The following is a 27,074-nucleotide window of genomic DNA, read 5'->3' on the forward strand; positions in this document are numbered from 1 at the left end:
GCATAAAAATGCTTTGCCTTATCCATTTGGAAGAGAATATGATCAACGTTCTTGTGGCAAAGCAGATAATGGGTCTAGGTGCAGATATAGAAGGGTCAAGTTATGGAGAACACCAATCTGAGTTTCAGGGCAGACTGACTCAAATACCTCATCCGGTTGTCCATCCAACATAGTTTGCATTTTACTAGAAAATTCAGTAACTATATGTCATACCAAGAATACTGTAAGTCTGATAGATTATTGCTTGGTCTGGGCATAGCTGAACGAAGTGAGAAACAAAAAATTTTCTAGGTACTTCTGAGGGTGCACATGTACAGTCCACGTGTGGGTTATATAGAGATAATACCAGCTCTTTTAATAACCCTCCAGGGCACAACAATCTTGTCATCTTGGAATTTTCTACATGTCGTCTCGCAATTTTCCAATTCTAAGATCCACTGGGGTGTGGTTCAGTCACATTCCTTCCTGTTCTACTTGCAATGAGGGTCTACTGGCTGCTCTTCTGTGCTTTCTCTCCTTGATTACTACTACACAATCTCTATGTGAAGTTAGTATTCAAGAAGCTTATTGAGAAATAAATTTCTGCATTTGCGAAAAGAACAAGGTAAGCTTATTGAAAGGCAGACTTATAGCTGACTGAGGAGAAAATAATTAGTGCTTTAGATTTCTCCCTATATCATTTAGTCATTCATCGCTTAATAATGGGAATATGTTCCAAGAAATGTGTCGCTAGGTGATTTTGTTGTGCAAACATCAGAGTGTACTTATACAAACCTAGATGGTAGAGCCTACTACACAGCTAGGTTAGATGGTACAGCCTGTTGCTTCCAGGCTACAAATATGTACAGCATGTGACTATACTACTGAATACTGTAGGCAATTGTAAACATATCTAAACATAGTAAATGTACAGTAAAAATATGATATTATAATCTTAAGGGACCAACATTGTATAAGAGGTATATGACCCAAATGTTGTTATGAGGCACATGACTGTATATCGAAATCCTAGTTTAATACAATTTAAAAGAATATCACAGTCATGAGGCTTAACTGTTTTCTCCGAATTTTAAGATAAAAAGTATAAATGCATTACATGGATACTTAAATATTTAAGGCATTGTGAACCCACACAGAATTAACTATAGGAAAAGAAAACTGGTTTGAAAGACTTTAGAACTGAATCTTACACAAACATGTATGTGGGGGGGGGGGGGGGGGGGGTATACAGAGTCTAAAACATCAAGCAGATGGTAATGTAAAAAATGGAAATGTTTACGATATGGAAAATGTTCAGTTGAAATAAATTAATAAAACACTGGAAACAGACACACCAAATTTGCAAAACGGGAAGCAGAGAACAGAATAGTTTCCTAGAGATAGCAGCTCATTTAGATGATGAACAACAGATGCCAAGTGGAGCTCAGTAGAGACAAAAGTGTCATGATTAGCTTCAGGGGAGGAGAAGAAAAGGAGGAGGCGCCAGAGGTGAGAAAGCCTAACACAGCCCTTTGCAGGCTGGGGCAACTCCCTAATTGCCCCTGGGGAGCTACAAGGCAAGGGACAAAGTAGCCATGATTTCTCATTTCAGTCAAAGGAGGAGGTTTGCATCACTGAACATTGATTCATAAGCCTCCATATGGTTGAACCCCGCAACATGAGGGGTTGACAATGTGAAACACTGCTCCGGGCCCATAGTCAGGCCAGGGTTGGCTGTGTCTCTGTGAGATATGAAACAGTCCCTGAGACACACTCTGTGAAAAGGGCCTATGAGAATTGTAGGATGAGAAAGTGTTCAATACAGTTGTGGGAAACTACTGACATTATCAACAGATTAAAGTATGCTTTGAACAGCGATGCCATTTCCTTCCAGAAGTTCAGGATATTGGTATTTCGTTGCAAGTGGGAAGGTACCTACTGATGCGTCCTCAATCCAAAGTCCATTTCCCCAGCATAACCAATTAGGTAACTAACTTATTCCTACTGTATGTGTGAAAGACAGAGAGAGAACATGAGCGAGCTCCTGAGAGTGCTGTGTAAGTACAAACCACAGATGGGAGTCTTTCTTTTCCTCGAATTTTAGTGTTGCCTCAGATCTGAAATCTAACTGAAGCCTGTCAATTGTTGTAATGCATGCTTCACAATGCATGAACGTGATACTGGACACTGACTCTCTGAGTTTCAAGCACAAATTTACTGGAGGAGAAAGACAAATTTATTTATGAGGCATTCCAAGTAAAGTCAAATTATTCACAGATACAGTGAATGCTAGAGGAGACTTTGCTTGCAGGAGAGAATTCTACACTACAAGTCAGTATATCCCTGGGTTCTGGTCTTGGTCTTGCTCTTAACTTAGGGTTATGTGACTTTGGCCACACCATTAGTCTTTCTAGACCTCAGTTTCCTCATGTGTGAAATAAGGACGTAGAACTAAATGATCTCTAAAGTCATTTTTGGCTCTAACAGCCTAGAAGATATTCGGAAGAGGGAGCAATCATTTTAGAACAGAGACTTTGAAGATTCCATGTTAGAAGACGGGCAGTTTGCTCTTCTGCAAAGTCTGCTTTCTCCGACTACAAAAGTAAACACGAGAGCTGCAAAAAATCCAGAGTACAGAAATGTCAAATATAGTTTGTAAATGCCCCATAATCTTCACTGTTATTTGTTTAAAATTTATTCTTCCAGCTATTTTCTGTTAAGAGCTAATTATAATCATTACTATTTTATTAAAATGAAACACTAAGCGCATTTTTCTTCAACAAATTTTTAAAAACTTAAGACTATATCCTGAATCTTCTGTCATGTCATCACACATACATCTCATTTTTAAATCAGTGCAGAGTACTGCACTGTATCTACATATTGTACTTCTTTTTTTGAGACGGAGTCTCACTGTGTCACCCAGGCTGGAGTGCAATGGCATGATCTTGGCTCACTGCAACCTCCGCCTCCTGGTCTCAAGCAATTCTCCTGCCTCAGCCTCCCGAGTAGCTGGGATTACAGGTGCCCACCACCACGCCCAGCTAATTTTTGTATTTTTAGTAGAGATGGGGTTTCACCATGTTGACCAGGCTGGTCTTGAACTTCTGAACTCAGGTGATCTGCCCACTTTGGCCTCCCAAAGTGCTGGGATTACAGGCATGAGCCACCGTGCTCGGCCTACATACTGTATATATTGATGATATATGGATTTTTTTTCATCACAAATAGTACTGCAAGAAAACTTGCATACCCAAGTCCTAATATTCAGTCTTGATACCTCTTCCCTCACTTCCCATTTCCTATCCATTACCAGGTACTGGTGATCTCATCGACTATCCTAGGAACCCTTCCACTTCTCACTCTATAACTGCTTCTACTTTATTCAAGAGGAGAGTCAACATCTTCTTCTGCAATAGTCCCTTAATTGATCCCCTCTCCCCAACTCTTGCCTTCTTACTTCCCACAGTGCACCCAGGGATGCAACTGTTATTACTCCTCAGTTTAAAACCTTCAATAGCTTCTCACTGTTCTTAAGATAAAGACCATCAACTATAAGGTTGTATTGTCTGCAATTTGCTTTATGATATGTCAGCAAAGACGGTTTGGAATTTATGAGTGTGTTTTTAATCTGTGCTTTAGGTTGTAGATTAAATGAGTTGCCCAACAGGAATATATATTCAGGAACGGTTAGTAAAAATGTTATCAGAAGGCAGAGATGGCTTGTACAGGTGCACTAGTTTCATTATTTCCACTCCAAAGGACTTTATGCATTTGCAAAATGGATGTTAGAAGTTATTTTTCCTTGGTGAAATCAGTTTTGTATGAGTGTAGACTGGCTAGAAATAGTGTCATGAGAGGCATTCCCACTCTTGTATCAACGATGTAGATTACAGCAATCCAGTATCTTTTACCCTTCCTAATGTTCCTAGTGCTTGTTTCTGAGAAATGGCTCATTCAGTGGCTGGTTCAAAGGATTCTTGCTGCTTAAATTAAGCTCTTAGGTGACCTCAACTCTTCTGCTAGAAGAGTGTCACATTTGTCTTTCATGAACTTTCCATGAAGATACAGTTGGAGAAACCAAAAGAATAGAAGGAGGGGCTTCACCAAGCTTACAGGACAGGATGTATGATTGTTTTTATTCCTGCTTACTAATCAAACTTGGATTGTGAGGGTGAATTGAACATGAGACCAAGTGTTGAGGCTGTGAGGATGGTTCCTTTATCCTCACCCACCTCCAAATTCTGGAGGTTTTAACATCCACTGAGAGGAACCTGGTAGATATGAAGGACCAGGTTAGCTGAAGTTGGTTTTTAGCATGTGACCTGCAAGGCCTGCAGGATGGGGCTACTGTCCACCTCTCTTGGCACTCCTTGTGCTGAAGACATTTCTCAGAACACCATACCCCCGGGGCATTTCAGCATGCCCTTCGCCCTCCCCTCTCTGGGGCTCCCTTTGCCAGGTGAGAGTCTACTCAGCCTGTGGATCCCAGCTGCACATCCCTTCCTCAGGGAAGCCGTCCACACTAGCATGGTTATCGCATCGATAGCTGTCTCCCACTGAGATTGTGTCCAGGTCCATTTTGTTCACCTTTGTATCCTCATCACCTGGCACAGTGCTTGGCCTCCACAGATACTTGTTCAATAATAGGGCATTTAGGTTTTATTCTACACATTGATAGAAAAAAAAAAAAAAAAGCTTTTTGTGGCACTAGGTTCACTAATTGGAATGGACACTCCAGTATAAGAACATTTTACAATAATATTTTTTCAAAACTCCAATTCACGAAATGAAGAATGGAGCATATACTAAATATGAAGAGTGAGGCCACAGCCCTCCCTTTTAAATGCTAGAAATGCCACCTTTGTTATTTTGAAAACTCTTCATGGAACTGAGAATAAGAAAAGGTCATGTTCTCGAGCTTTAATTTCTCCATATTTTACAGTTTTCTTTAGTCTCCCTACTTATACCATGATCATTTCAGCATTTAAATAAGTTCTGCTTTCTCTGTGAACTCCATTGTTGCTTCCTTTCCTCAAATTCAGTCCTTGGCATCCTCTCTGCCTCACACTCACACTATACAAACGTGGAATCGATTACACGTTTTACCCTAAAGTTCTTTACATGCTTGGGGTATAATTATATTCAGAAACATTTAAAACGGTCCCTGGACAGATATATAAGTAGACAATTTCATATTGAGGAAATTTACATCTCTAATTAGAAATTCAGGGGAAATCCCAAGAGTTTAAGCTTGAAAGTTTCCTGCTATTTCGTGTGGCTTTTATCTAAGGTCAAGGCGAGGGGAGCTGGGAGAAGGTGTGTGTAGTTTGAGTTCCTGCCTCATTCTTTCTTTCCATCCTGTACCTCCCATCCTGCTCTAGTCCAGATGTATTTTACATTTGAGAAAATGGGAGGCCACAGAGGCTGAGACTCAGAGTATTTAAACATTTACTAAGGGCGGACTGTGCTAGGTAGATGCAAATTAGAGGAAGTAGTTAGCGTCCCAGTTTACAGATGAGGAAACTGAAATCCAGGAAGATTAAGTAAAACTCCTGAGGTCCCACAACAAATGGCAGAGCCAAGATTCAAACCTGATGAGAGTCCAGCTCTCATTACAGTCTCTTCTGGGGCAGCCGGACTCCAAGTGGGCCACAGCTTCTCCTCTTTTGAGACTTACTCAAGAAGTACAGTGGACCAAATGGCTTAGTGATGGAAGAAAATACAACCCCAACACCCAGTTTCTTTCCAAGGGGCTCACAGAAACTGAATAGAGGGTAAGCACCTGCAGAGATGAGTACTGATTTAATGCAAACAAATGTGCATATGATGCTGTCATCTGTGTTTGGGAGGACGAATCTGATAATTTCTGACTTATGGGCATAGGTGTACTTGCGCCTCGCCTAGTCATACCTGCCATTAGGGGACCTGCGATGTGCTCCAGCCGTGAATTCATGAGTTTTTGTTTGTTAGCTTGTTTTGCTTGTTTGTCTAGTTACCTCTTAAAGGACAATTGCCTGTCAAGGGTTGCAGTTTCAGTAATTTTATTCTCTAAAGCTATTTTATTTTATTTATTTATTTTTTGGTTATATAAAAGTAACACTCCTTTTGCCCCATTAAATCTTTGAATCTAGGCAGATTCAAAGGCAGAGGATATTAAGAAAACAACTCTCTAGCTCCCTCACCAGTGAGCTGTGACTTCTCTATCTGCCTTTGTTTTCAGGCTCACCTCCCCAGCGCCACAACTTAGCCCTGTGCTGCAGCACCAGGAAATACTTGTGTTTTATTTTTGAACAGAGAAAACGTGGCATCAACAGTAGTGCCTGAACTCATTTTACAGCAGGGGGATCAGGCTGGGTGGGGCCTCTGCCTGGGCTGCAGTGGATCTCTGCTGTTTTTACTATGTCCACCCCTAGAACACTTGGCTTCCTTCGCCAAAACCAAATCATGGTGAGCATCATAAAACTTGTCTTGTCAAGTTTAAAAGAGAATGCAGATAAACTGTAAATCCCATCTTGATGGTCTAGCCAGTTAACCCTGTTTTATGATTCTCTTTGGAAATGACTATATCATTAAATGCATTTGTCACATGCCAGCTAGCCAGCAAACCAGGATTCAAACTCAAGTAATGGCGGCTTTAAAATGTGAACTCTTTCAGCTTCCCCACACTGCTCACCAGTGACTGGGAGACGCTGCCACAGGGATAGGAACAGCTTTGAAGTAGTTGAGTGAAAAAGCACAGGACAGGAGGGTTAGAGACATGGGTCCCAGCCCTACAACAACCTCCAACTTATGGGGTATCCTTGAAGAGGTCCCTTTCTCTCTTTAGGCCTCAGTTTTCTTATCCATAAAATGAGGGGTTTGGACCACTGAAGACCCCTTCCAGGTCATGATTCTGTCATCTACGGACATTTTTTTTTTTTGAGACGGAGTCTCGTTCTGTTGCCCAGGCTGGAGTGCGTGATGTGATCTCGGCTCACTGCAAGCTCCGCCTCCTGGGTTCATGCCATTCTCCTGCCTCAGCCTCCCGAGTAGCTGGTACTACAGGCACCCACCACCACCCCCGGCTAATTTTTTGTATTTTTTTTAGTAGAGATGGGGTTTAACCGTGTTGGGTTAGCCAGGATGGTCTCCATCTCCTGACCTCATCTATGGACACTTTTAAAGCCTCAGCTTTGTTGCTTAAGAAATAGGCTTAAAAACGGAATTGAAAAAAAATCAAAATGTTTTCATCTTTCAAACAAACAAAGGAAAGGACTGCAAAATTGCTCACATCATTTGAAATTTGAAGTGTGGTTTGTTGCCATTGGGATCAACATATGGATTCAATGAAATAAGAAAATCAGGCAAGGGAGGAAATCAGTTTTTAATGAAGGATTTTCAATTTCCCATGAAATAGTTACTTCAAAACCACCACTATAAACTTTGAAGCATCTTTCTGAATTTGGCACAGTGTATATGAAAAAAGTCAAACCAAAGTAAACTAAAGACTGATCAGTTTGATAATCTCCTCCAAAGACCAAGTAGAAAACCTCAAAGTGCTTTAGTTGGACAGATAGAGAATTGTGCTTGGAGCCAGCAGACCTGGGTTCAAGTTTTGGCTGAATCACATCTCCAAGTCTGTGTCCTTGACTGTGAAATGATCATCATAATCCTACCTACATAGATATCACAGAGTAGTTGGGAAGGCCTAATAAATAGAACTACATAAAGAACAAATAATTGCCTGCCAAAAAAAAAAATTCCCCGACTATTTACATGGACATAGAGATTTGGAACTTTAATGTTTGAATTACCTCTTAGCAAAAGTTGGAAAACTGCTATAATTAAAAGGAATGGGGGAAGCTGTCTTTAAACAAACAACAAAACCACAATCACTAAAAAGTATCCTTCTTTTACAGTAGCAAAGAATTGCAAAGATAACATCCCAGACTGAAGGTTGGGAAGCACAGTTCAGAACTTGACAGTCCAGAATCATCTTCACATTTTCTCTTTATTCCCTTAGAAAATCTGGCATTGAATCCCATGGGAGGTGCTTTGAAATACCTCCCAGATTGCATCCTTCTCCTCTGTTTCCTCCATCTTTACCTTGGTCTGAGCTGTCTTCACAACACAGCTAAATGACAGCAAAGTGTAAGAACAACCAGGGTCACTGCTGCCAGGCCAGCCTCAGTACTGCCCGATTAACCTTTCTAACAAGCAGACTTCATCAGGCTCCACAGCGATTCCATCAGTCTCACATGACTTCCTTCTACTGCCAAAAATGCACCCCTACTCTAGTCCAGCAATCCCTCCACTTGCTCTCATACTTGTGGCATTGATTCCAGCCTCAGGGTCCAAGCTGTCACTGTTCTCCCTGTCTAGAAAGCTCCTCCACCCTCATGCGAAGGACCTCTTCAAGGAGAACTACAAACCACTGCTTAAGGAAATAAGACAGGACACAAACAAACAGAAAAACATTCTATCCTCGTGGATAGGAAGGATCAATATATTGAAAACAGTCATACTGCCCAAAGTAATTTATAGATTCAGTGCTATTCCCATCAAACTATCATTGACATTATTCACAAAATTAGAAAAAAACTAATTTAAAATTAATATGGAACCAAAAAAGAGTACATATAGCCAAGACAATCCTAAGCAAAAAGAACAAAGGTGGAGGCACTCACTCTACCTGACTTCAAACTATACGACAAGACTATAGTAACCAAAACAGCATGGTACTGGTACCAAAACAGATACAGAGACCTCAGAAATAAGACCACATATCTACAACCATCGAATCTTCGACAAACCTGACAAAAACAAGCAATGGGGAAAGAATTCCCTATTTAATATATGGTACTGGGAAAACTGGCTAGTCATATGCAGAAAACTGAAACTGGACCCCTTCCTTAAACCATACACAAAAATTAACTCAAGATGGATTAAAGACTTAAATGTAAAACCCAAAACCATAAAAACCCCAGAAGAGAATCTAGGCAATACCATTCAGGACATAGGCATGGACAAAGATTTTATGATGAAATTGCCAAAAATAATTGCAACAAAAACCAAAATTGACAAATGGGATCTAATTAAACTAAAGAGCTTCTGCACAGCAAAAGAAACTATCATCAGATCAAACAGGCAACCTATAGAATGGAGGAAAATTTTTGCAATCTACCCACCTGACAAAGGTCTAATTTCCAGAATTTATCAAGAACTTAAACAGATTTACAAGAAAAAAACCAAACAACCCCATCAAAAAGTGGGCAAAGGACATGAACAGACACTTCTCAAAAGAGATTTATGCGGCCTACAAACATATTTAAACAAAGCTCATCATCACTGATCATTAGAGAAATGCAAATCAAAACCACAATGAGATACCATCTCACACTAGTGAGAATGGTGATTATTAAAAAGTTAAGAAACAATAGATGCTGGCAAGGCTGTGGAGAAACAGGAATGCTTTTACACTGGTGGTAGAAATGTAAATTAGTTCAACCATTGTGGAAGACAGTGTGGCAATCCCTCAATGATCTAGAACCAGAAATACCATTCAACCCAGCAATCTCATTATTGGGTATATACCCAAAGAAATACAAATCATTCTATTATAAAGATACATGCACGTGTATATTTATTGCAGCACTATTCACAATAGCAAAGATATGGAATCAACCCAAGTGCCCATCAATGACAGACTAGATAAAGAAAATGTGGTGCATATATACCATAGAATATTATACAGCCAAAAAAGAGGAGCATGATCATGTCTTCTGTAGGGACATGGATAAAGCTCGAAGCCATCATCCTCAGCAAACTAACACAGGATCAGAAAACCTAACACCACATGTTCTCACTCATAAGTGGGAGTTGAACAATGAGAACACATGGACACAGGGAAGGAAACAACACACACCAGGGCCTGTAGGGAGGGAAGGGGGAGGGAGAGCATCAGGATAAATAGCTAATGCATGCAGGGCTTAATATCTAGGTGATGGGTTGACAGGTGCAGCAAACCACTATGACACATATTTACCTATGTAGCAAACCTGCATGTTCTACATATGTATCCTGGAACTTAAAATTAAATTAAAAAAAAATAAACAAGCAAAAAAAGAAAGAAAGGTCTTCCACTCTCCTTCACCTATCTTAATATAACTCATTTCTCCGAGCTCCCTTTAGGGCAGGACTCAGCCTTCACTGTGGTTATGCAATCATCTGGGAGATCCTGTTAAAATGCAGGTTCTGATTCAGTAGACTGGAGGTGAAGTCAGGACTCTGCATTTCCAACAAGCTCCCAGGTGGTTATGATGCTGCTGGTCCATGGACCTCACTTCGAGGACCAAAGCTTACTGGCTTAGTGGAAAGAAAATGGAAGGGAAATAGTTTTTTGAGATACATGGACATGGGTTTAAATGTCGTCTTGATTAGGTTTTAGCTGTATGACTTAGGGCAAATAACTTCCCTTGTATAAAGGGAATATTACTTATTTTACATAAATGATGTGATGATCTTTTGAGATATTAACAGATACTATTCCAAATAGGGCTTTCTCTTGGCTCCCCTGAACTCATCACTTCATCCTCTATTAAGCTTCTCTGATTATCCAGTCTTATTTCTCTTTACTTGGAATTTTATTGCTTAAATAACATGTGTGCACATGCAACTACATATAAATGAGACCATATGTTCTTTGAGGACATAAGCATGTTTGATATTATTTCTTTATTATTTATCTTAGCATATAAATCAAGAAAAAGTTTTACTAAATTTTGATTTTTTTTTTCATGCAAAACTCTTGAGCTGTATGATACTTAGTAATACCATCACTCGTCACCGCACCATAATGCAGGGAGGCAGGGCTCCGATCGTGGTTCTGAGCACAGGCTTTGGAGTCAGACACACCCAAGTCCCAGTGTTGGATTCATCACTCATCATCTGTCCTGCCTAATCCAGACTAACATGTCTGGTTCTCAGTTTCTTCACCTGTAAAATAGGAATTCTGCCTAACCTTTAGTGCTATTGTGAGAATTAAGCTAGACAAGTTACATAAGGTACAAGGTGTATATTATAAATTGTGAAAAAAGGCCATGATTCTCCATCCCTCCCTGAATCCATCCCATTTTCTAATGGAACTCTGCAGTTTCTCCCATTAAAAAGTGGGGTCTTTTTCCACCCCTTGAATCTGAACTGGCTTCTTGAGTCGCTTTTGAAATAGACTGGAGTACAAGTGAGCTGTGTCAGCTTGAATCTAGGCCTCAAGGAGCCTTGTTTCCATTCTCTCTTGCAACCAAGTTGAGCCAATACGTGATGAACCCAGGCTAGCCTGCTAAATCATGAAAGATGTGAGGCTCAGCTGCTCCCCATGTGACATGGCTGATGGTCTGCCAATACTCAGAGGCAGAGCTGCCTTGGTGACCACAGACGCATGAAGGAACCTGGAAAAGACAGTAATTTGCTCAACCAAGCCCACCCAAACTGTTTATCTACAGAAGCACAAGCTCAATAAACGGTGGTTATTTTAAGCCATTATGTTTGGGGTGATTTGTTACACAGCAATAGATAACTGATACTGAATATATAAGTAATTTCTCAATAAACAGTGGCTATGTTTTGGACAATATCATACTTAATATAGAATGAGTTTTTATAGTACCAACATTTGTGCTTGTTAGTCAGAAGTAGGAAGATGACTAAACTAGGAATTGGGACTCTGAGATTCTGGTCCCAGCAGCTTTTCCAATGGGTAGCTGTATGACTTTGGACAAATCATTTAACCTCTTTGAGACTCAGTTTCCTCATCTGTAAATTAAGGTGGTTAGACCAAGTAACTTTTAAGGTTATTTTCCAGCTCTAAAAAGGATCAAGGGTCCCTTTTACCAAAATGCAGTACTTATTCCTTTCTAACAGTTTTGAACACGATTGAACGTTTTTCTTGTAGACTTAGGGTTTAATCACAGACCACCTTCACTGTATTGTCTTTGCTGCCTAGCATTTGGCTGTAACCACATTTCATACTTATCATAAGAGCTGTACATTGAAACCACAAAGTAGATCTCCTTGCTGTGGACCACGAACCCAGGTAGCCAAGCTCATTAGGAATCAGAAACGAAATAATGCCAAATAAGTTCTAGTGGGAATCTTAAGTACATGGCTCTTAATAAGAATTTGAAGGTGCGCGGGACTTCTTTTATGCATTTCTAGATTACAATACATATTCTGGAGGACTAAGGTTGTTGACAATCAGACCAAATAAAAGCGATACTATTTTATAGCTATACAGAATCAAATCTTTGTATATGTTACATGTTAGGAACCAAGATATATATGATACTCAGTTATCAAATGAGGGAAAAGAATTAACACCAAAATCAAATTTCAAAACTCCTGAGTGTAGACATCTACTCTACAACTAGTGATCAAGTGAATTAATAAATTTAAAATATATCCAAATACACGTTGTATTAACAAGCTATGCACGTGGCACTGAGTCAATAACCAAGGTGACTTTTGTTCACTTAGAGGCCTCTCACATGTTACTAATACTCTTACAAATATAATACAGTCCTCGCTGTGACATATAGCAGGCCATGTTGTGGTCAACTGAAAACAATAAAAAAGAAAGGCTGTTCTACTGTCCATTTCCACTAAAGTTAAACAATCAAATGTCAGGGTGTTTTTACTCCCAGAAGGAGTGAAGCTAAATCAGAGAATGTGTATATAATATGAGGTCAACAGTTTACTTTAGCTTTGCCTTCAGATGTAGATATTTAAGTCTGGAGAAAGAAACACTAGGTTGTTGAAAATGTGAAATATAATTGGCTATTTATCAGAAACTATTTTTCTGTGATTAAAAACCACGAGGAGCTCTAGAGGAACTAGAATCCACATGAAGAACATTGCAATGAAACGTGGCTTACATTTACCTACGTGGAGAAAATGTATTTTGAAATGACATGTAAATTGACGTCAGAGATTCAAGTTACCTAACGGGTTCTTACAGTTAAAACTGTAAATACCAGTGCTTCTTTAACTATCTTTTGAATCAATTCACTTCTCTCTCTCCTCTAATGTAAATTTTTGCTGCAGCTGCCTTTGGTCTTGTTTGTTATCTTTACTGTTTCATTCTCATTGCAGCCTGCATGAACTCTTTAAAATAAAGATATGCTCTGCTTAAGATCCTTCAATGGTTTCTCCCAAGATATTAGGATCTCTGAAGACAAGGACTGTGTCCCCAAAACTCATCGACTATCTGGTGTCTCTGGGTCTACACACATGATGTCTCCAAGGCCAGGTCAGGGTTTCATTAAAGTTTGGAGAACCACTTGTACACTGAACAGAACAGAATTCACCACTTGTGATAAAGTTTGAGATACAATATTCCTTTTGTCATTTGTTAATATTCACTGCAGCTCAGGAACATCTTTTCTACAATGCCTGACAACACCGAGTCAGAGTTTTAATTTTCTGCTTCAGGACACATATTCATTGGCTTGGTGTTTTACATACGTTTTAGGAAAGGATTACTTGATAATCTACAGTCCTGAAGATTTTAACTAACCTCTGTGGGACTATGACATTCTCGGGTGAAAAGGGTACAAGTAGATGAATGATTTCATTCTCAGTTTATTCTCTTAAATAGCAGTCAGAGTAACAAAGGCTACAACTAGAGACACAGGATGGCTCAGTGGTTAAGAGCAGGCACTCGAGAAAGGCTACAAATGAGTGACTCATCTGACCTGCACATAGGTGAAGACTCCAAGTCTGCTTCCCCTAGGATGACCCCTTTAACTTTTCCCAACTCTTTTCTACACACCTACAAAGTCTCTCTGTAAGCATGTAATCTAATGACGAAAAAGACCAACCAGAAAGAAAATCTGTCTAATGACCAAGAAAGAAAAGCAGGACATAGGTACTAGTTACTATTTAACCAAGACTCTAAAAGATCCCAAGATTCAGGGTTATCAGAAAAATTGTGTAACTAGGGGAATGTGAAACACAGTCCAGGGAGAGGAAACCCAGCTACTGGGAGGCTGGTATTCAATTATTTGGAAACTGGCGTCCATTCCAAGAAGCACAGTGAATGGGCTTCTGGGCACCAAGAGCGGGCTGTTCTAGGAGGAAAGGGGCCGGCCCTACCTGGGCTCTGCCCTTGGGCTGCAACTGGATTCTGGCCGGAGCTTAGCCAGGTTGTATTTCCAGGCTCAGAGAGGGTCTGGGTGGGAAGTCAAGGGAATCATTCCATGTTTAGGATAATGGAACATGTTGAGTTGGTATGCAAGTTTTTGTCTTCAATCCCAGATATCCAAAAAGCTCTTTGAAACACAGCAAAGATTGGCCCTATTTCTTTTTAGGTATCATTAGATATCTAAATCTCTGGAGCCATTCAGGACCAGGATCATAGGTGCTGAATAAATGCACGGAGCAGGATCAGATAGACACAGAGTGGGCCAAGAAGAGAAGTCAGCCACATCTTCCCTTCCTGTCTCAGCATCTGTTCCATTTCTGCTCAGTGACCCAGGCAGCTTGCTGTTTGCTGACTCGTCACACTTTAGGGAAATACAAATAATTCCAGAACTTAACTTTACCTTTGAGCTTCAAACTGTTTCAATTATGTACCTTGTTTCAATTATCTGCCTCCTGACAGTGTTTCACAGCTGGGACCAGTAAGGTGGTATGATCCTTAACATCTGTCTTATCCTTTCTAAAATAGTATTAACTGAAGGATTAAATGGGGAAGGGGGAGGGGTAGGCAGCAAATACAGACTCTATTATGTTTAAAAGCAGTAACCCTTTCCATTTCTTTCTCATTCAACTCTCAAATGCTTCTCGTCTTTTCTCCAGATATTATTCCTCATAAGAGCTTGCTTGATTGCAACCACCAAGGACATCCACAAACCAGGGCAAGAAGGACCCTCAGTAATTCTTTCCCATAAATAGTGGCAGGAAGAAAATAAACGCCCTATTCTTCAATGATTTGTACCATATTTGGAGCACAGATTTCCTCTAAATTCACAGAGCAAATATCTATCACGGGGCAGGTATCTATGCCGCCATGGAAAGTAACTTAAAATGTACTAAGTCATCAGAGGGAGTTTTAATTTTGTTTTTAAGGGCAATTGCCATGCTGGGGTAAAAAGCATTGATTCTTGCCTTTTATCACTGGAAAAATTCTTGGCCAGTACTTTGTGAAAATCTCGCCTCATCAGGGCTGCCAAGGTCAATGCAACCTAAGCAACCAACCTGGGAGATGCTTGCCTAATTATTAAATATTTAGCAAACAGTTTGTGACTATTTAACTGTTTGTACCTGGCACCCTCTTTTCACTACGTGAGGCCTCCTGGCACCATGACCTCTTCCCTGACCCCTGCCCACCGTCCAGGCCGCCAGCACCCCTGGGGGGCAAATACCGGGGACCCAAGGACATTTCAAAGAAACAGCAGAGGTCACATTCCATTTCCTTTTTATTAAAAAACATACTGAAAATGGGGGAGGAGGGCACAGATCTAAGGGAAAATCTCTGGCAGTGTTTTCAAGTTCGCATGCACCATTGAAAGTTCATTAATTAGGGATTTAAAAGCAAAAATGTTTCACACAACCAATTAGTCGCCAACCTTTACAAACACCTTGGTCTTTAGCTTTGGGAATCTGGAAAAGTCCGCCTTCCCTCACCCCAGTTTTGCCCCTTTTAGAGCCCCTTTGTTGAATTACGTGACTTTTCCCGAAGTCATCAAACTTCGAATTGCGTCTCTAATTTTTTTTTTTTTTCCAGGGCAAAAGCAAATCAAGAAATTAAAATTAAAAGTAGGCGCCTCGGAGTGAAGTGGGGGAAAGCGCGCCCCAAAGCCAAGTTCCGCAGGACTCAAGCCCTCCTCGCGCGCTCGGGGCGGGGGATTGTCCCTACCTGGGACCGGACGGCGGTGGCGGCGGCGGCGGCGGCGGCGGCGGCGGCGGCGACGGGGTCGCGGCGCCCATGGCTTCGCCGGCCTCGGGCGGCCGCGCCGGGAAACGCTAGCGGCTCCGCGCTGCCCGGAGCCCGCCGAGCTCGCAGCGGCCGCCCCGGCGCTGTCATTGGGCCCGCGCGTCACGTGGCCCGAGCCTCTCCGACACGCGTAACCCTTTACCTGCACGCCCCAAGGATGCGGCGGGGCTAGGGCTCGAACCCCTGGAGTCCGACGTCCGACATCCCCGGGGCCGGGGCTGCCGTCCCGGGCACACTGAAACAGAAAATCCACGCGCTTGTTGTTCTCCGAGCACAAACGACCGTGCCAACGGCCTGCCATCCCTGGAAACTCCGTGATGCCTACTCCAGTGTTGCGCTGGAGAAGGGAGTTTCCTATGACCAAGGGACTGGAGTACTGGGATAAACAAATGCACCCCCTGGCAAATAGATGTGTACTCCCAAACCCCGCGAACTTGCGTTTTTCGGTTTCCTCCTTATTCCTGGCATTCGCCGCCTAGACCTGCTGTGAGCTCCATGGCCAGCCCTATATGAGCTACATGGACCTAGAAACAGCGGGGGCGCCACCACCACGATAAAAACCCTCGCCTGCACGCTAAAGGCCACAGTGGGAGTTCAATGAACTCCTGGTTCCTCGTCCCCTCCTCACCAACTCCCCCACCATCCCTTTCTTTTCCTGAGGTCTCATGACCTTGGCCACAACACTGCATCCAATCCACTGAGCTCCACATTCGTGGCTGTTAACAATCCGTATACCTAAGGTGGGTGGAGAACTGACTCTGCTTAAGGACTGGACATTCTTTTCACCTGTGCCCCAAAGCAAATGCCGGGCTTGCCAAAAAAAATGTGTTAAGCAACTGCGCCACCTAGCTTACCCTCTTTTCTCTTCTTTTCAACTCATCCTGCAAGAGAATAAAACAGGATATTGCAGAGGCATCTGGACAGAGTATTATCTAAGGATGGACGTGGTGTCCTTGGGGTTTCAATGTATCTACTTTAATGATTCCAGCCCCATTCACATGATGTTGGCCAGGCTTTTGAAAATTTGAAGACTCAATTTTTTGAATCCTTCTAATTTTGCAGTGCTGGGATTGTGCACGCTGTAAAGTGGTAGATTTTTGCAGGAAGTTATATGTGGTTTACATCCTCTATAACAGTGAACGGCACTCACGTCCAACTTATAGTCGACACTTAATTGTCTGCAGGATATTGATACATTTATCAGGTAGATTATCTGTCCAAAAAGGCTTTGGTATTTGTATTGGGTTTCATTTTATTTATTTATTTATTTATTTATTATTATTTGAGACAGGGTCTGGCTGTTGTGCAGGCTGGAGTGCGGCGCGATCTCGGCTTACTGCAACCTCCTTTTCCAGGGATCAAGGGATCCTCACACCTCAGCCTCTGGAGTGCCTGGGATTACAGGCGCATGCTACCATGCTCGGCTAATTTTTGTGTAATTATTATTATTATTATTTGTGTGTGTGTGGAGACTAGGGTGGGGGTGGGCTCTCCTTAACTTGCCCAGGCTGGTCTTGAACTGCTGAGCTCAAGCAATCCGCCCGCCTCGGCCTCCCAAAGTGCTGGGATTGCAAACTAAGCCACCGCGCCCAGCCTGTCTTGGGTTTTAAAGTGCGGTTCCTAGACTAATAGCATCAGCATAATCTGAGAGAATGTAGTAAAAATGCAGATTCCTGGGCCCCACGCCAGACGTATTGATTCAGAAATAGCTGGGGACAGAGGGTGAAGAAATCTGTGTTTTAGCAAGTGGTACCTAATCTAGTTTGCAAACTGTTGCTCTGAATATGCACAAGTAGTTCCCCTCATCTATTAAACAGTAAGGGCTGGCACTCTATAAAACTAGAGGTGCTGCTTTTATTTGTATTTCCTAAATTACCAGTATTCTGTAATTTGTCACGTTGATACACTGAAACTGAACCCTCCATGTGTCCATACAATGTGTAATCTGTACTTCTTGCAGATCTCTTGGAATGCCAGATTGTCTGAGGGGGCCCTTGTAAAATATATGGAAGAAAAACCTATGGTTTCTTAATGCACACCAGGGTGAAAACACCATGATTCACTTCATTTTTTAGGTGTGCCCATGTTTTCATTGACATGTAAATTGTTCCCAGCCAATGAGTCATGAAAGATAGGAAAGCTAGTTTATTTGAGTGGATTTATCAACATGGTTCCAAATTTGTGAAAGAGTTCTAAAAAAGAAACAACATTTAAAAAATTATGGTATCAGTTTATGTTATAACCCAAAAAACTCCCCACACCATATTAGGCATTGTAGTATGGGCTCCTGAGGAAGAAAGAACTGAGTGGAGATTTCTCCATGGGATAGATAGCATATTTCTAATGGGCTAGATGGTGTCTTACTTTTAAACTCTCTAGATCCAAGTTTATTTTATGATTTTCCCCCACTTTCATCCCCTGTGCACTTTACATTCGTAATTCTATCTACTCAATTTCAATTGGAACTGAAATTATTTGAGTTTTCCCTCTCCTTCATCAAACACCTCTATCCATTAAGCCCTGAAATAAATCTTGAATTGCCCCTACTCTAAACAGGTTCTAAGATCAGGTTCTAACACTTTCTAACTGAGATCATTGCCATGGTTTTTACTGGTCTCCCAGCTTCTGGTCTCTTCCATCTCAAAGCCATCTGACAAAGTAACTGCCCCTCCCCCAACTTTTTTTCCCAGCTCCCTGTTGAAACCAGCACAATTTTCCAACAAGCCAAATGCCCATAGCACTGAAGCTTGAGCCATTTAAACCTGCTGCCCATTAACCAATTCCTCTTCCTTAATTCTCCCTAATTCCTATTTTCCTATAGGAGGTTACAGTGAGATGCTAGACACCTGCTGCCTATTGATCAGCTCCTCTTCCTTACCCTGCCTGTTTTCTCCCCCCATATAAACCCCAACTTTAGCCAGGGGAGATTCAGATTTGAGTCTTGTCTCCTGTCTCTCTGGCTAATATCACCCATAATAAAGCCTTCTTCCCTGATAATACTCATTGCCTTAGTGATTGGCTTTCTGTATAGCGAGCAACTGGACCTAGGCTGGGTCCCTGGCTTTCAGTAACACTATTGACTACTGAATAAAGTCTAAAATCCTGACAGCATTTGAAGTCACCTGAAATATGCTTCAACTCCCATTTTTGCTCATGCAGCTTCCTTTACCTGAAATGTCTCTCTGACATTGACAAGTAAGTCCTAATTATTCTTCTAGCCTCAGCTCTATCTCCTCTGGGTGAACCTTTTTGATTCTCAGGTAGCGTTAATTGCTCCTCTGTAGTGTATCCTCAGCACCTGGCTCTCACTCTTACTAGCTTTGAAATCAGTCTCATCTGGTTTAGCTGTGTCTCTTCTAGACTGTAGGGTTCTGGATGGCAGGAGTCATGCGTGACTTTTCAAATAATTCCAGGACGTAGCATAATGCCTCGGGCAGAGCAAGCATACATTGTTGACTGTTGTGTTCTTGACCCTGGGAAAGAAGATATTTAAACAAACTCTATTTATTTGAAGTGCTTTTTTGCAAATATTTATTAACTTCTCTACGTTTTCTCTGAGAACTAAAAGGAGAGGGGTTTAACCTTTTCAACCTAAAGGATATTACCCTTTGTAAGTAATGGAATCATTTTCAGTGGTGGTAAAGTTTGAACTCGTTAGTCTCAGCCACGTGATGTAGGCAATAAACCAGAAAAATTTCTTATTTTCTTAACATCTTAAAGTTTCTCTGAGAACAATTATTTCATGACAACTAGATACAAGATTTCAGATAGTTCCTATGTATTATCACTTAAGCTCACCAATACTGCTCTGTTTGTTTGTAAAAAATATTTTGTGGTGCATGTATGGATTCTCAGATCCAAGAGGCAAGAGATGGAAGAAAGGGCATGTGGGAAGGCTTCCCTTGGTCCTGCTTGTTCACCCAAAGGGAATTTATGAGAGAGATGACTCTTCAGCCATCATCCTTCTTCTCCTTCCTCCCCATCCTTCTATTAATGAATTCATCAACTATTTCTGTATACCTGAAAAACCTGAGAGTTTGCAGCAACCTTCAGTGATCTTCAGAGCTAGCCCAGTCTCCCAGCTGCAAGTTAGAAAGCATCTTGTAGGTCATTATTGATCTCTAAGTGCCTACTAAATACTAAATGCTCTATTTTGATGTACCTTGAGAAAGTTAAGGAAAAAGACACTGACACTGCACTGAAATCTTGTTCAGCTATTCTCCCTGGACCCCTGTTTCTAGGTTTCCTTACCTATAAATTTGGAATACTAACAGTACCTACTTCACAGGGCTGTTGTGAAGATTAAATGGCTTAGTACATGCAAAGCTCCAAGTACAGTGCCTGGTGCAACGTAAGCACTCAGTAAGCATGAACAGTTATAATTACTGGAGGTCTCTAATCACATCTGCCAAAAATGGGGGAGAAAAACAGCACGCCAATCTAAGTAGTTTATCTTTTATTCATACAAATAATACATACACAAGACTGTATATTGTTTGAAGACTGAAATAATTTTCTAGTGTAACAACTCTGTAACAAAATTTAACTAAATGTAACATTTATGAAAATATAAATCTCTGATTGGGTAATTCTTCCCAACGATACAAAGTTTACATAAAAACATTCAGTATGAGCTATCAGTTGCAAACAAGTTAGGAAAAATCATTCAAGTCACTTGTATACTCTATTGGCTTTTACGTAGAACATTCACATACTACATTTAATCCATCTAGGCATTTAATTCTTAGAAATGTGTGGCATGGAGGTTCAACTGATAATGACAGGAATGAGAATGTGTTGCCTAAAGAGCTCAAAAGCGTAGACGCATATAATCAACTCCAGGTGATCTGTGATCTGTATGTGGGTCGCCTTCTCTGGGCTACCACCTCCCTGGCTAGTAGCTAAACCAGAAGTAACATACTGAAAAAAGTCTTTCACTATGGAGCTGGGTATTTTTATCTGAATCACATCTTTGAAAGCTTACATGTTAAACTGCTTTCCAGAGGGAAATACAGTTGACTTGGATTCTCTATGGGTTACATGAATTTATTTTCCCCATTAGCATCAATAATCATGATGTTGCTGAAGTTTTTCTTATACTGCTTCCCAATGTCCCTATGAGGGCTACAGCAGAAACTATCACTACCTTTATTTTGCACTCCACAAAAACAACACACTGATGAGGTTAAAGGCCTGTCTAGGAATACACAATGCATTTATAGCAGAGCTGGACCTACAGCAAATCAGTTCCTAGTTCATTATTCTAGTAAATTGTTACTTCTCCACTTTCTAAGAAAACTAAACTAAACCAAAAGCGTGGATACCTTTTGAAAAGTTATCCAAGGACATGCCATGAGGAGGATATGGAAGAAAGAACAATCATCTTCACCTTTTGAGATGTAATGTTTTCTTTTAAACAGGTGAAGTAGTTTTAAAAAATATTTAATACAATTCCACAGCTTCTGCTTTGAAATGGATAACACTATAAAAGGCTCAGAAGAGTCCTCAATCGGGAAGAGTAACAGAGAAAGAAGCATACAGATGGCGTGTAGAAGTAAGAAAGTGATTACAAACAAGGACAATAAAGAACCTTTGGACACCCTTAAGATTTATGGAATATTTTAGCACAAAGACAGGCATATTCAGTTTGTCCCAGAGTATTTGGTCATCTATCTGCATTTTACACAGGAAAGAGAAGGAATGTAAGGCAAACGTCATCAGTATCTCAGAGATGGCATGTTGAGAAAGCTTGCTTCCTATTCACTGCAGGAATTTAGGGAATATTTATGCTTCCATACAACTGACCAAATAGTACAGACTTCTGTTAGTACAATGATGTAAATGGACAGGTGTTTTGACCAGATTTGTAATGCCCTTCCTGTAATTCTTCTTTACACCAGCACAAATATGCACTTCAAAAAGATGTGAAAAGATTGTTGTTTCATATTAAACGTGTTCTTTTGCAACCCAGTAAATAGTTTAAAAATCATATATTCTGTTATACAGAAACCCTTGCATGCAATTGTTGCAACTGTATTTTAATAAAGACTGACTCTCCATGTTCAGTAGCCCTATGATAGTGGTAGTTAGTTCTTGTCCCAGTCCAGTCCACAGTCTCACATTTCAGGTCATATCTCTTGGGAAACTGGGAATACACTTAGGTATTTTTGTTACATTATTTTGCACCTTTAGACCATTCACTGCAGACTAGGTGTACACAGTTGTCAGGACTGTAAAATGTAAAGAGAGATTAAGGCTATGTTTACTTATCACACAATCATTTGAAGTCAAGCATCTCTTTGTCTTCATGATTTCAGCTGAGTTTTGTAGAACTAATTCCCATCCAAATGATCTGTATATAACTCTAGCCTCTCTCATCTTAACCAGTGGGATGAATTATGCTGCCTCACCACACAGCTAATTTAAAAACTTTTAGCCGCTGCCTTTCAGATAAAGTAACCATTTAAATACTACTACTACAAATTCTGACATTCCTGGATACACTTTGACAAAAGGACCACACCCAAGACCAACCTCCTATTTGTCCATTTCATGAACATCTTAATAAAACACTGGAATTCCAGCATTGCTCCTGTCTTTTAAGAAATGAATAGTTTATCATTTGGGGCACATTTTTTTCTTTCTTCTGTATGTGAATCACATATTTCTGCTTAGCTGGAAAACATTTTGTCAGTTATCAGGGGCATAGCTGTGGCCCCTGGTTTCTAGGGCCGAGCACACCCGCTCATAACAAGAGTTGTGTTTCTTGGAGGGTGTTGCTTCATTGGACTCAGTAGAGTCGCTAACTGTGATGGGGCTGTCTCTTGCAAAGACCTCAGTGGACTCTCTCCATAAGCAATCCACAGATATTTTAAAACAATAACTGTTACACTTTGGCCTGGAGGTGTGTGTTGCATTGTTGAAAATTTGTCTGCTATTTGAAGTGGCAATTTTGATTTTCAGTGCAGCATCTACACGGTCTACTACCGTGTATATCCCTATACTCCCATCATCAAAGCCCACAATGATGTTCAGGTGCCTCTGAGAGAGTGCAAGGAAAGTTGGTGTTTTGTAAAGGGAACAAGCACCGATATTTTTGCCATCTGCCAGTCTCATTACAATTAAACTGAATATTGCACCATTTTCATCCTCCTCCTCCCCATTTCGGAAACAAATGTATACCAGGTAGCGACCATCCCGAGACAACCTCTGCCGCCAGATGATCCCAGAGGCGTGAACCACCCGCAATTTACCACTGTGTAAATCTAGCACATTGATGTTTTCATCTCCCCTGGATATAATGCCTAGCTTTCCATTGGGAGAAATTTCAAAATCCTCCAGATTTTTCAAGAAGTTGTTTGGAAGTTGCACGCGCCGACAGATCACTTCATCTGTCAGACTCCAGATGTTCACAGTCTCGGCCGATGTGATAAACACAACGATATCAGGACAGTCAGGGATTAATTTAAAATTCACGATAGTGGTCCCATCTTCACAGCAAAATTTCTTGGTGATACTTCCTGTCCAGAGACTGACTGCCAACACTTTGCTTTTAGTCATTCCCACCACGAAGGTATTTGCAGAGGTAATAAAGGCATTCTGCAAAGTGGTCAGAATGTTGCAGACCCTGTGGCCTGTGGCGAGCCTCCAAACCCTGGAGGCATTTTCCTCACAGAGCGAGACCACAAATTGGTCATTGTGTGTAATCAGCAGCTGAGATATTCTCTGCCCGTTAATTCGAAAAAGGTTTTCACCACTGCTGGTGTGCCAGACATACTGGCTACTTTTGTCATCTGATGTCACCATTACATCTCCAGTGGATGTTAGCACACAGTGTTCAACTATTCCTTCATGCTTGAACACTGCTTCGATGAAGCCACTGCTGAAGTTCCACTTATGAACACAATCGGATCCATCTAGAGAGTAAATAATTTCCCCTCTAGCAGGCAACAGTAGACTTCGGATGGGTTTTCCAGTCTTATCTATGTTGGACATAGCTGTGATTATATCTATATCCCAGATGGAAAGAACACCACTGGTTGATAAAGATAGTAGCATATTGTGGTGACTGGATTTCACTAACTTAACAATGGAACCTGAGATTTCCCGCAAACTTGCCATACACTGTCCCGTGTCCCGCCTCCAGAAAAACACAGCTGAGGTATTTTCCATGGTGGCGATGATGCAATCTCCATTTTTAGACAGCACGGCAGATATAAAGCGTTCATTGTGCTTGGCTCTGAACTTTTCAGCCACCTTCCACAGACCAGTATCTAAAAGCTCAATGCTGAGGGCTTTACAGATCAGAACTGCACTTTGGTCTTCTGAAAGCTCAATGCTGACCACCTCGCTGTCTTCTCTTAGGCAATCAAAGTCATCAGTCAGCTGGGGGCTGGAAATGTCCTCGGTATTCCAAACAGAAAGACTTCCTTCACTGTCTACCATGACCATTTCCTGAGCCGTGTCCAATATAAGAAGAAACTTCACAAATCCACCTGAAAATTCTGATGACACTGTACATAACTTTTCTCCACTCCCTAAATGAAATATGGTGGTTGTGTTCAGGTATTGGCCACAGAAAGCATACAGACCATCCAGGGAGCACTGGACACACGTCACTTCATACCAGCAGTGGAACTGGTAAAGTGGCCATCCGTACAGCAGATCGATGACAGTGACGTCTTTGCTGGCTTCGAGCCATGCAAGGGCGTGGTTGGCGGACAGTGTAAATCCATTGATGTAGGTGGCGCTGCTTCCATGCTTAGTCCCCTTGATTTCTACTTCAGACAGGAGACAAGAATTGACATTGTCATAAATCAACAAGGTGTTATTTGTTGTAGCCACCACAAGGTACTTTTCATCACTGGTGAGTTTCATGCCCAAGATGACAGACTGGGCTGTGGTAATCTGCCTGAGTAGCTGTCGAGTCTCTACATCCCAGGTGCTGATGGAACCATTTTCTAAAGCTGTGAGGACGGTGCTGGGGTTACAGGTAGGCAGGATCTCTGTGACATGCAGGTGACTGGATGATAAGGGAAGACGCTCTGGGCTGTATGTCACATCCATGGATGAATGCAACGGTACAATGGAGCAATATTTGGGCCCGTCTTTGTCGCACTCTAAAAGAAGATGTCTAAGTTTGGGCAGGGAGCTGACAACAGGCAGCAGTCTTTGCTGAAGCTCTGCTGAAAGGGAGCCGGGAAATGCAATGACCTTGTTTTTGATGCTGCGGAGGGTGCTGGCCAGGAACTTCAGCTCCTTCTCTTGCGAGTAGTTGTAAGCCAGCTCAATGTCTGAAAGCACTTTGTCAAACTGGCCAATTTTGATCATGGTATAAAGCCAGCTGAAGTTCATGATGATGCCATAAAGCAGGTCATCGGTTTTTCCACACCTCGTCAAATGGTACAAAAGCTCAGACATTTTCCGATGATTGACGAAAAAGATGTCAGGTTCCAGGGGATTACACTGGAAAACCCATGGCTGGTCCGGAGCCTGCCTGTCAAAGGAAGCCTGTTCCATGAAATGCTTTTCTTCCTCCAGCAAGCTTCTGCTCTCCAAGTCAAGGCAGCCATTCAAGTAGGGATCCTCGAGGCAGAAGGCTTTCCTCCTGCCCCCTGACCAAACCCCCAGAAAATAATCTGCTAGGATGGTGTGCATTTCACGCAGGTCATTGTCATCCTGCAGATATAGCTTCTGGGCTATGAGATGCAGGTGTCTGTTGGCCCAGACTAGGAGTGTGACATTTTTCACATGCCTTTCTATTAGGTATCCACTGAGACCCTCCTTGAGCCTTGCAATGTACAAAAAAGGTACTCTCAGGGGATTGCTGGGTCTGGTGTTTTCATTGAGCTCGCTCATTACACTGTTGTCTAGGGCTAACACATCCTCCAATTCCATTTCACTCAGACCCATTTTGGCCATGGTGATGTAGCCAAGAGCCCTAGAGACCAGTTTCTGACCACACTTCTTCTCCAAGGACCAGAATAACTGCTCTATACTTTCATGAACGGTGACAGCGAGGGAGGATTCATCGACATCTTTGTGAGATCTCCAGTGTCTCACCTCCCTGAAGGTCAGGTTCACAAACATTGGCAGTGTGCACTTGGAGAATGCATTGTTCACATAAATCTGCTGGCCTGATGTGACCTTCCTTTTGACGCGCAGCAGCTGGTGTTTGAGAACCTGGCTGCACATCTTCCTGTCTCGGGGAATCAGCTCGATGTAGTTGTCTTCTTCATGGATAAGGCACCTTAGTTTCTGCAGGATCCCGTGTTTGTTGGGCAGTGTGGAAAGGACTATCCGGACAAAGCGGGGCAGGTGAGCTGGGAGCCACCAAAGCTTCCTGGCGTCATCATTCTCTGAGAGCTGCTCTAGTGCATCGAATATTATGACTAGAGGTCTCTGCAGTGAAGACTCATTCAAAAGATTTATAAATAAGTCACAGAGGTCATGGATCTTCTTAGGGTAGCTTTGAACCAGACACCGGTAGTTAACTGCCAATTGTTCACAAACACTTAGAAGGAGAGTCCTAAGGTCAGAACTCATGTCTGTCGTTCCTAGAAATCTCACGATGACTACTGGGTCAGATTCTGGTCCTGTGTCCTCATGTAGCCAGCCATAAGCCTGAAACACAAAAGTGGAGTTTAGAATGGTAATATGTATTCACACGGTCATATGTGATAACATTGCCTCTCTCCAGAGCTCAGACTTCTGGTCAACCCTACCGTGCAGAAAACAGCCTAGGACCCAAAATTGGAAAAATCTTTTAAGAAGGCCAAAGAACTGCCACGAAGCTTGTGTACCAAAATCTACAGATGAGACCCTCAGGATTACCCTTACTGAGTGTACTAAAGTAGTGATAATACTATTTTTCACTCATTAGGCAACATTTAGCTTGTATTCTAAAAGATACGAGGTGTTTCATGAATTATAAATATAAATATCTAGTATGGTCAGCTTTGTATCACTGAATGAATATCCATTTCCTGGTGCAGCTCTTGGCACACAGTAGGTCCTTTGTAAGTGTTTAATGAATGGATTAAGTAATGATTTGCATATTATATTAAGTTAAATATATGCATTAATTGAGATCATATAATGTCACATATGGCTAACAAAATTT

At 41.6% G+C, this 27,074-nt stretch overlaps 2 protein-coding genes across 4 annotated transcripts in view; both read right to left on the reverse strand.

The window, feature by feature from the left end:
• Positions 1–16,458, reverse strand: part of C5H4orf19 (chromosome 5 C4orf19 homolog) — a 137,255-nt gene extending 120,797 nt beyond the window's left edge. Inside the window, exon 1 of one of the 3 annotated variants that reach the window (XM_050790915.1) lies at positions 16,095–16,458. The gene's annotated coding sequence lies outside the window, so the exon portion shown is untranslated. Of the gene's footprint in view, positions 1–15,874; positions 15,933–16,094 lie in introns of those variants that run through there. The other 2 variants (XM_050790914.1, XM_050790918.1) reach the window with 2 other exon arrangements.
• A 3,933-nt stretch (positions 16,459–20,391) lies between these two features.
• The window catches only part of NWD2 (NACHT and WD repeat domain containing 2), a 196,344-nt gene continuing 189,661 nt past the window's right edge, over positions 20,392–27,074 (reverse strand). Inside the window, exon 7 of the mRNA XM_050790903.1 lies at positions 20,392–26,575. Within this exon, the coding sequence (XP_050646860.1) occupies positions 22,643–26,575 (3,933 nt within the window). The 3' untranslated portion in view covers positions 20,392–22,642. The remainder of the gene's footprint in view (positions 26,576–27,074) is intronic.

The sequence above is a fragment of the Macaca thibetana genome, chromosome 5, assembly GCF_024542745.1.
Source record: "Macaca thibetana thibetana isolate TM-01 chromosome 5, ASM2454274v1, whole genome shotgun sequence".
Classification (NCBI taxonomy): Eukaryota; Metazoa; Chordata; class Mammalia; order Primates; family Cercopithecidae; genus Macaca; species Macaca thibetana.